The sequence below is a fragment of the Myotis daubentonii genome, chromosome 9 (assembly GCF_963259705.1).
Source record: "Myotis daubentonii chromosome 9, mMyoDau2.1, whole genome shotgun sequence".
In the NCBI taxonomy this organism is placed as follows: domain Eukaryota; kingdom Metazoa; phylum Chordata; class Mammalia; order Chiroptera; family Vespertilionidae; genus Myotis; species Myotis daubentonii.
In genome coordinates this window covers 20,013,156-20,023,684 of record NC_081848.1, presented here as the reverse complement: position 1 = coordinate 20,023,684, position 10,529 = coordinate 20,013,156, and the positions used below count along the sequence as shown (strand labels likewise).

The window sequence follows — 10,529 nt, the reverse complement described above, 5'->3', positions numbered from 1 at the left end:
TCCTGCATGGAGAGTCTTCCCCCTGGTGGTCATTCTGGTGGTTCTGCCATAATGGTTGCTGGGCTTTTATCATATAGATTATGCACTACACGAAATTGTGTGTGCTATACTTTTATGCGACTGGCAGAGCAGTAGCTTTCAGTTACACCAGCATCATCATAAACATGGGGAATGTGTTGTGCTACAACATTACAATAGCTGATGTCACTAGCTGATAGGAATTTTGGGATCACTGGTGCACATGGGTCCATCACTGACCAAACCATCATTATGCAGCACATGACCAGAATGGACTTACTATAAAACTGTGATTGGTTATGTAGATATAATTACGGAGAAGTTTCTATAGTTTTATTTGTGAATAGATATTTATGAAAAAATGGCAAACCTTTTTCTAAAAGAACTTTCCAACATACATACCTATTGATAGTTAATATTTGACTATTTATTATCAAAATTTTCTAGTTTTCCCTATCTAATTTATTGTTTTAAAGCTGGAGAGCTTGTATGTTTGTTCATGAAAAATTGTAGTTTGCTTTCTTTAGTATTTATTTTTATAAATTTTTTTCAAGTTATTTATGCACGTGGAGTGAACCCTCCTATGATGGGAGAGAGGTATATTTCCCTAAATCTCAGTGGCAAGAATATGAAAAGAAAATATGTCTCAAAATTCAGTAATCAGAGGAGAGCAAGTACAGTGGGAGGCAGCCTATTGATCAATTTATTCTTGATGCTCGGGAATGGAGAAAAATATCTATTGGTTTCTCTGATTTTCAGCATATATATAACAGTGATGAAAAACATCTCCTAATAATAAACCTCTCTAGTTTTTCTCAATCTCCCTAGATAAATAATACTCATAAAGGTGCATTTATTTGAAGATAACACAATTCATTTCTTTCCTCTTGTCAGGAGATCCTTCAATCCCTGTATTTACATAAAAATAACTCACCTTAAGAAACTTTGATTTAGGTAGGCTTGTGAAATTGTTACCTTTTAGGGGCTCATTAGGGAATTAAAAAGAAGGCTTCTAATCACTTTTCCAAAGACTAGAACTTTTATTTGAAAACAGTAAGGAGGGATATATTAATGCATATATATGCTCTAGCATACCACTAGATTTCTAAACCCTCAATTACTTTAGTTTTCTTATTATACATGAGAAAACAGATCCAGAGAGGTTCTGTGATTACTTCAATGTTTCACCAAGCCAGGGCTACAATTCGGATTTGCATCATTTATCCATGACTCGCAGGTTAATATTTAATGTGTCCTAAAAGGATGAGTACAGTGACATGTCTCACAAATAGCACAATATCTATAGGCATAATGTGAACTATTTAGTCATTATTATTATCAATATTTGTTATTACTCATCTGAGCTTTCATTTCCATACCAGGGGGCTTGCATAGAACAATACATATATTTTATACTCAGATTTGTAAAGACAATAAAAAATTACAAATGAAACATTTACTGAAACTCAAGTACTATAAAGTAAAAATAATGTAAGGAGCTCTGATATCACATATATTTCTGGTAAAATAAAAGAAAATCCCCACAACATTTTATCAAATATTTTCAATACATTTTAATGTGCAAATCATATAATATGCAAACAATAGTCCATTTCATAGGTCCTTCATTTTGATGCATATCCTAGGTATATCTTTATTATGTTTTTTTGTGTTCAGTTTACCAATATTTAATCATTGATAAGTGTATGTATGATAGCAACTCCAGGTGCTATCATTAAATAAAATCAGATGCCTATTGATTATAGAAATTATTTTTCCAAATGAGTGCTCAACAAGGATTTACCAATCCACTGCTGAAGTCTCTTAATAAATGAATAAGAAAATATAATATTCCTAGTTATTATTTATCATCCAGCTCCTAATTATATTTAAAATTTCTCTCTCACTACTACCTTATGCACCATGCAATAAAATGAACATTTCTGATAAAATTCTATGGAATCTCACTTCCATATCTTTACGGACACCGTCCCTTCCCCCTGAGAATCACTGATCCTCCCAGCATCACGTCCTTAATCCCAGTCCTATGTCATATGCATTTAAACTAGTTCCTCCATTTTCCTCAGTTTTCCTATTTAATAATCTCTTCTTCTCAACTCCCATAATATTTTATCTGTACTTTTCTAATTTCATTTATCCTCTTGTATTACCTATTATAATTTGCATTCTCTATTAAAAACTGTGATGTTTAAAAATAAAAAAAATCATAAATATCGATGTGTCCTGGTGCCTATCCCACCACCACTCAGTCTTCTCTAAGCTAGAATATGCAGACTCAGAATCCAGAAAGGCTATGAGATTGAACCTGATATTGGGCCACCACTGGTTATGTTGAGCTCAATGAGGTATCAGTGAGAACTTTTTGAGCTGAAGCTGAGAAACCCAACTTAAAATAATTTAAGCAAAATAGGAAATTCACCTTATTTTACTGAAAGGAGGGCAAGAAGTTAAATCCCAGGTAGAATTGACATGCTACCAGTATTCTCTTTTTTTATATCTCCTGTATCTGCATTGGCTTAATTTCTATCTAAATTGGCTTAATTCTCTTCAATGGCAGATTCACTCCTTACACTAGTGGAAGTTCAGTGACTCTCAGACGTGCAGGCTCTTTTTTTTGCCACAAGGAGGAACTGAGACTTGGACTCCCTGGTCTCCTGTTCAAAAATCTCAGCCTTGCCCTGGCTGGTGGTTAGAGCATCAGCCTGTGCACCTAAGGGTCATGGGTTTGATTCCAGGTCAAGGGCACGTACCTGGGTTGCAGGTTTGATTCCCTGCCCCAGTTGGGAGTGTATGGGAGCCAACCAATCCATGTGTCTCTTACATTGACGTTCTCTCTCTCTCTCTCTCTCTCTCTCTCTCTCTCTCTCTCTCTCTTTCTCTCTCTCTTCCCTCCTTCCCTCCCTCCCTCCCTCCATTCCTTCCACTCTCTCTAAAAATCAATGGAAAAAATGTCCTCAGGTGAGGATTAAGAAAAATAAAGTAAAATAAAATAATAATTACAATGATAATCCCAGCCTAAGCTGCCCATCCATGAATCAAACATTGTGTTCAGGGCAAGGGTTTAATCTAATTAGCCAAGTGTGAGTCTGATGCCCATAATAGGTGAAAAACTACAGCCAGGAAGGCAGGATTTATAGGAAGATGGTGGCTTCTATTCAAGTCACATGGTTAGAAAGATAGAAGAAACATTTTCTATAGAAACACTGAAAATATAAGTTCTATTCCTGGAAGACAAGAAACATGTTGAATACAATTGGCAAAGATGTTGAAAAAAAATGTAAAAATGCATTATTTGAACATAAGATCAACCAAACCTTTTTAACTCATGAGCTAAATCAAACATTTAAGGTCTACTGGATGTAAATTCTTGGCCCTGGAAATGAATATTACTATGAGTACCAGACAGAAATATCACTTGAAATATTTAAGTGCTAACACATGGACATTGACTAATCAGAACTGATCTTCAATCAGAAAAATCCCAGCTCTGGCATGAGTACCAGGACATACAAATTGAATATAATTTGCCTGTTAGGACAAGTCACTAATGAATGCAATATGATTATAGACTCTGTGCATGCCCTTTTTTCCCCAGGCGTTTAATTTTGCTACACTCAAATCCTAAAAATGACAGGTAACATGATAAAGATAAGAGTCAATGTTCATCCAACACTGAATTTCTTCAAGGTACATAAAACCACCTAGAGAAATGATTGAAATATAGAGACCATAGCCCCATGATTATTTATCAATAGGTTCAGAATTAAACCCTGTAGCCTACAATTTTGGTAAGGCTTCCAGACTTTTCTGATGTCATTGGCTCTCTGTTCTGCAACACACTTGGAGAAACACTGCTCTAAATTGCATTCCACTTAAGGAAAAGCATCCGAGCTATTTGTAAGTAATTGGAATAAATAAGAAAATCAACAACCATGAAGACATAGAAGGATAGTAATGAAGTCTCAGCAGGAAGGCTTCTGTTTATTAGGGATCTGGGTAATTCAGGGCCATCTTCCAATGGCGTGTAATTCCAGAGTAGGGCAATCAACTAAGCCAAAAGGGACAAGTATGAGGAAAAAGATGAAAACACAACTTAGTGTATCTTGAGCATATTTAGCTTCATATAAGGGACTGTCAAAAAGTAAATGAGATACATTGACTGAAGAGATAATCTTAGTAATTTGATCTTTGACTATGTATCCTATAGGATTTTCTTACCTGTCATCATCAAACCCTCCCAACAAAAGACATTACAACCAGGCTGCATATGACTTGAGATATTAAAAATAGAAACTGAAATAAAATAAGTAGTGAAGGCAGGCAATCAATGATTGATGTAGTATATGTGATATGCCTGGATTGTTATACTCTGTGATTGATGTTCCCCAACAGAGTGATATCAAGAAAACGGTTGTGGACTTAAGGTCATAAAACTCCCATTTTTGCTCTGTTTCCACCAACAGCTTTCTTTAGAACCTTGTGCCACTTACCTGACCCCTTGGACTCTTACCTCCCTCAGCTTTAAAAGAAAGAGGGTTAGTTAAACTGAGAAAAACCTTTAGTCATAACACGATTATCCCATGAAACATAAAGCAAAATTTAATTCCTGATTGTAATCAATTGTTAGAGAGCAAAACATACCTGAAGAGCTTTCTCATCTGCCCTTTTAGCACTATCAGAGTAAAATTTAAAAGATCCAGCTATTTCTTACAGTGCAGCTCAAATTAGGTAATATAATCGGAAGCCTTTTATTCAAACCTTTTAACTTTATTTTTAATATCTAGTTTAGATATTAGCAAACCTCTTGGACCCTAAAGTGAGGCTTAACCATCTCTTTGGTCATATGGGAATCATTGAAGGAACATGAGAAAGCCAACCTGGATAAAATTACTTCCCAAATACTACCAGGAGTGCCCATCCTTTGAGTCACTTTTAAGGATTAGAGCAATAAAAGAACACCTTTGCAATCACAAATGTTATCTAGAAGAGAAGAGAGAGAATATTTGGATCTGTCTCCTATTAGCCAAAAAACATCAGTAGTATCTTGGGATTTTTCAGAGTTGGATCGAGGTTTTGAAAGGCCTGAAATGTTGTTACAATTCTGGGACCTACTTTAGTGAAAGGGTTTTTAAAAAGTACTAATATAAAAGTCAATTCTAAAGGGAATTTTTACTTAGGCTAGAAAAAGAAATAAAAACAAATTACTGGAGTTTTGGAAATTCAGGTCTCTTTCTCCTGAGACCTCTTTAGACTCTTACAAGAAGTCATTATAAAGAATCATCTTCTAAATCCATCCTGACGTTCACTGCCCTTCTACAGCACTCTACAGCTCTCAGCCACAGCCAGCACTCATAGGGACTTATGCAAATAAGGGTGTTCAGTTTAACAAGCTTAAGTTTAATAAGTATCGTATATTATTAATCATCAGCTTACCAGGTGGACAAGGAACAAGAACACCACAGAATCAATTTTGGGAGAGAATGGAGAGCTCAGAAGCTGACATTAAGGACTGCTTCAGGTGGGCAATCAGAGGTAGCCTCTGAATGGGAGGCCTGGGAGTCTTTATATGAGGGCTTAGAAGGAAGAGGGCATTCAAGATAAACTTCTCAATATTGGGTGCACTCAGTCGGGTATCACTAAGCAGGCCAAATCCTGATATTCAGGAGAGCCAGGAAAAAAAGAAAACACGAGGAAATAAAAGAAAGGAAGTTGGAGAATGTGGGTGAGGGCAGGAGGAGGGTGTAAACAAAGTAGAAGAGAAAAGCATCACAGAGAGAGAGAGAGAGAGAGAGAGAGAGAGAGAGAGAGAGAGAGAGAGAGAGAAGAGGTACTTCACCATCTGTTTTGAGCGATGTAACAGTGCTAATCACTCAGTTCACCTGCTGTATACCAGGCTCTTGGCACACAGTGAACATAAGACTAGGAAGAAAGCGAGTTAGTTAGCCCTTTAGAACAGGACATTACATTAATGGTAATTCTCTCTGTTCCCTCATCTTAGAGTTTAGAAAAATGAGACACAGAGGTCACTGGCCTGTCAGAGATGATCGTCTAGCATAGCCAAGTCCAGAAGCCCCATCACTGTGATGAAAATAACACTGATTTTTTTCTCTCTTTATGATTGCTTTACAGAAATCTAGCAAAGATAATCTCTTGTCCTCAGCAAACTTAAACACTTCTCCATCTAAAGCGATCCACACACGCAAAAATAATAAAAAAACAAAATAAAGTTATCTAAGTCTTCCTTCATGACACATCTCAAATCAATAACAAAGAAGTAATAAAGAAATAATTAACACATGAAGTTTTTCTTTGTTGAAGGTAGCTTTGTCTCCCTTTGCATGTCCAGTGCACCTTGCCTGTATATCTTATAGCATTTATTTTACTCTGTCCAAGTCTCTTTCTTTCCTCACCTTTCTCATCCCCCCGCCCTCCCCCCCCCCCACACACAAAGGAATTACAGTGTTCTACATGTACCCACACATATACATGAAAATATGCCCATAAACATAGACACCCATAAGCACACACACAAGCTCCCCAGTGAAGCATATGTGCTAAATCAAGACTCTACCATGTAACAATATTTTAGAAAAAACTGATTTTCCTATTTCTGGTGGTTTTCTATATCTCTTTGTTCTTCCTGTTCCATTTACTTTCTCTTCTCCCTTTTCTACACTTATACAAATCCTAGCCATTCTCATAATCCCCTCAAATGCACATAAAACTTTAAGGATACCTCATTCACAGCACTCATCACTTTCTGTGTTGCATGACACTTACTTTGATATATAGCTCTTTTCCCATACTTGAGTGTACTTTGTATGTGGCTTCTTTCTTTAAGAATATACTTGCTGAGTGCTTGAGAGCACAGTCCATGGGTGATTTATCTTTGTAATGCCCACAATGCCTTGCAAAATGCTTGCATATTATAGATATTCAATAAATATATGTTAACTAATAAGTGTTCGCTAATTTGGAAATGATAAAGTTCTGGAACCTTTACTCATTTTTTTAAAATCAGCAATTATTTACCATAGGAAATGCCTGTAGTTATTTATTTCCTTTGTAATATAATTAGTACCTAAACTACTAGTGTTAATTTACACTTAAATAATTATTATTTTAAAAAGTACTGAACATACATGCAATCCAATCCTTAAGGGAAGGCAGACATCATAATGACTGAATTTAAGTGTATTTTTCTTTTTTTAATGCTTCAAAAATTTAGCAGTCATCAAACAGACGTTAACAACCAAACCACAGTGCTGTTCAACGTAACCATCCCCAGGATTGAAAAGAAATTGTGACATTCATTTTATGCTTTAAGACTATGCTTTCTTTTCCAGGTGTGATGGGAGAATACGAGCCGAAAATTGAGGTCCATTTTCCTTTAACTGTTACAGCTGCTAAGGGAACAACTGTTAAGCTGGAGTGCTTTGCCCTTGGCAAGTAAGTCCATATTCTTCCATAATTAGACACAATTGTTTATTAGAATGTGACATATCTTATTTTTTAATCACTTATTTTGCTAGATTTCACTTTCCCAGAGCTCCTTGGTGGGAAGAAGTAACCAATTACAATGATCTTTCTAGTCATTTCTGTGAATCTCAATGTATACATTTTTTGCTATTTTAACATAGAGAACACTTCTTTAATTAAAAAAAGAGCTTTATATCCCTGCCAATGTGTCTTAAAAATTTCAGTATTTTTTCTTAAATTTTATTCGGCAATGATATAAATGAAAATATAAAAGAATAAGGTGCTACTTGCTCCTCACAGATTTTGATAAGATATAATAAGCCATGAGTATAAAAATCACAAAGACAATAATTACAGTGAGTCAACTGCTTACTTCTGTATCTCCTGAAATAATGATAATGTGATAGCACCAGCTGTCAATATGCACAACATGTAATGATTCCCCAAATCAGAAAGATGATTCATATCACACTTTAATGCCTGCTATACTTAAGGATTCTATTTTGGAGGGTTTAAATCCCGTGATATATAATTACTTGTCAATGATGTTTACAATATGAGTATTGGGTGTAGAGGCAGGAGTGGAATTTTGATTGTATTTGATTAGAGTATTATGATTTATTTTTAACAGAGTGTTGTTGTTTGCTTTTTTTTATGGGTGATAAGCCCTCAGGGTTCTTTCTAACTCTATAATTATAATTTGCATAACTGCATCTCTATCAGAGTTGCTAATCATTTAGCTTTACTTGTGGTGAGCTACTCTTACAGTGTGACTACAAAGTACATGGAGATAAAACATGCTATACAAGTGTGCTTAAACCTATAATTGGGGAAAATATTACTAAGTATAAGAAATGTAGCTAGCAAAAGGACATTTAGGGCATGAACATAGTAAACACTATGTTTTCTAATATCAAGACAGATTAAAAACATCTGTGTAATTTACTTAACTCTAAGTAGAAACAGCATCATCATAAACTGAAAACAAAATAAATTGTTATGTGGTCATTCTTTTAAGTAAAAGATGCCTATAAATAGAACTATATTTCAAGAACTAAAAATTCATCAAGGAGGTATTTGGGCAGATATCTGAGGAAGTTTTCTAAACACAAAGATATCATTTAAATGCACATGGTTATATAGCACCTTAAAAGTCGTTTTTTTTTCCCCAACCATTTGTCCATGTTGTCATATCAAGTATGCCTGAAAATATCCAGTGTTAGCAGCTTAACTCTCACAAATACAAAAATAATATATTTTGGTTTGATGCCAAAGGTTTAGTATATCCTGCAGTTAAATAATTCTCAAATGCTTAGTATTTGCACTAAAGCCACAAACAAAAGGAAGTCATATTGTAAAACACATTAGAGAACTGGATTTATAGAGAAAAAAAAAACAATATGGGAAATTTCCCCAGGCAGGCTTATTTAATAAGCTAGATGTGTTTGCTTTTGGAAGTATTGAAATATGCTTAAATTGATCATTAAAGTTCCTTTCATTCTAGGTAGGATTCAACAATTATTTTATTTTAATACTTTATTTTCTTCAACTTCTCCCTCTTCAACTTTGCTACTCCCTCTCCCCACACCACCCCAAATAAACAAATAAAAGGGAAGGTAACCCTGGCCCCAGGTGGCTCACTTGGTCATCCCATACACCTAAAGGTTTCAGGTTCAGTTCCCATTCAGCGCACACACTTAGGTCTGGGGTTTGACCCCAGGTCAGGGCGCATATGGCGCATATGGGAGGCAATAGATTAATGTTTCTCTCTCTCTCTCTCTCTCTCTCTCTCTCTCTCTCTCTCTCTCTCTCTCTCTCTTCCTTCCTCTCTCCCTCCCTCCCATCCTCTCTCTTTAAAAATCAATAAAAAGCATATGCCTAAGTGAGAATTTTTAAAAAAGGGAGGAGGATAAAGAAGACGCACAGCCTATCAAGGACGCTGTTGTTCATTTGATATCCTTTCTGTAAAGTGTCACAGTGATGACCTAAAAATGTTATGAAGAGCTATACCTCTACCTAAAGACTAACCTGCGATTCTGATGAAAGTAAACAAGGTCAAAGAAATAACATCCTTACATACGTTAGCTCCTTCACAGCATATGATCATGTGGAGATCAGCACTGCATCCCAACATGATCACAGCAATTTCAAATTAATACCTGAGTATCTGCTTAGTCCCCACAGCTCGCCTGAGCTGCTTCCCACTTTAACAAGCAGATGATTCTTTGGTGGCCTTTGTCTGTCCAAAAACTTTATTACTTGTCATTAAATACCAATTAGGACTGTGCCACTCAGACTGATTTTCCCCCTTCCCCTCCCACGCCCCCCCCCCCCCCCACTATCCTTTACACATGGAGTGTTTCAACTTGTGGAGTTTCAAAACCAAATATTGGCATAGAGCATATCAAGCTCTCTCCTCCCACGGCTTCTGCACTTGCTGTTCCCTCTTGAACACTCTTCCCTGTTCTTTCCATCCTTTCCATCCTGGCTCCTACCCACTGGCCTCAACTTAAATATCACCATCTTAAAGAGACCATTGATAACTATCTAACTCACACCCATTTTTCTCTAAGTAGTTGTGTTTTTTCTTCATAGCTCTCAATACAGTTTTAAATTATTTACTTTTGTGTTTCGCTACTTTAAACATTTCTTATCTGTGTCAGTCAGGTATTCGGCTGGAAACTGGACCCAACTCCGATGGTTCAAAAGATTTTAGTAAAGGCAAATGTGAAAGATCTGTCAGGGAGCAGGACTAAGAGGACCAAGGAAAGTAAATGAGACATTAGTAGGCAAGCAATAGCAGCAAGTCATTCTCACCCAGAATGAGCAAGTGAGGGGGGTGGGCGGGGGGGTGGGAGACAGTGCTATCAGAACCAGGGACAGCCAAAGATATGGAGGGGGCCGGGGGCCACTGACAAGAAGGAGCTGCAGACACTATATTCATGAAGAGATCACAGCCCAGGAAAGGGTCAGGAAATTCATATCCTGACTTCTTTCCCACATGCCTTCTG

General features: G+C 36.4%; 1 protein-coding gene across 1 annotated transcript in view; it reads left to right on the top strand.

Moving 5' to 3' along the window:
• The window catches only part of LOC132241738 (contactin-5-like), a 184,688-nt gene extending 174,392 nt beyond the window's left edge, over nt 1–10,296 (top strand). The window contains exons 7-8 of the mRNA XM_059710644.1: nt 7,386–7,488; nt 10,182–10,296. Of these exons, the coding sequence (XP_059566627.1) occupies nt 7,386–7,488; nt 10,182–10,296 (218 nt within the window). The remainder of the gene's footprint in view (nt 1–7,385; nt 7,489–10,181) is intronic.
• The last annotated feature ends 233 nt before the right edge of the window (nt 10,297–10,529 follow it).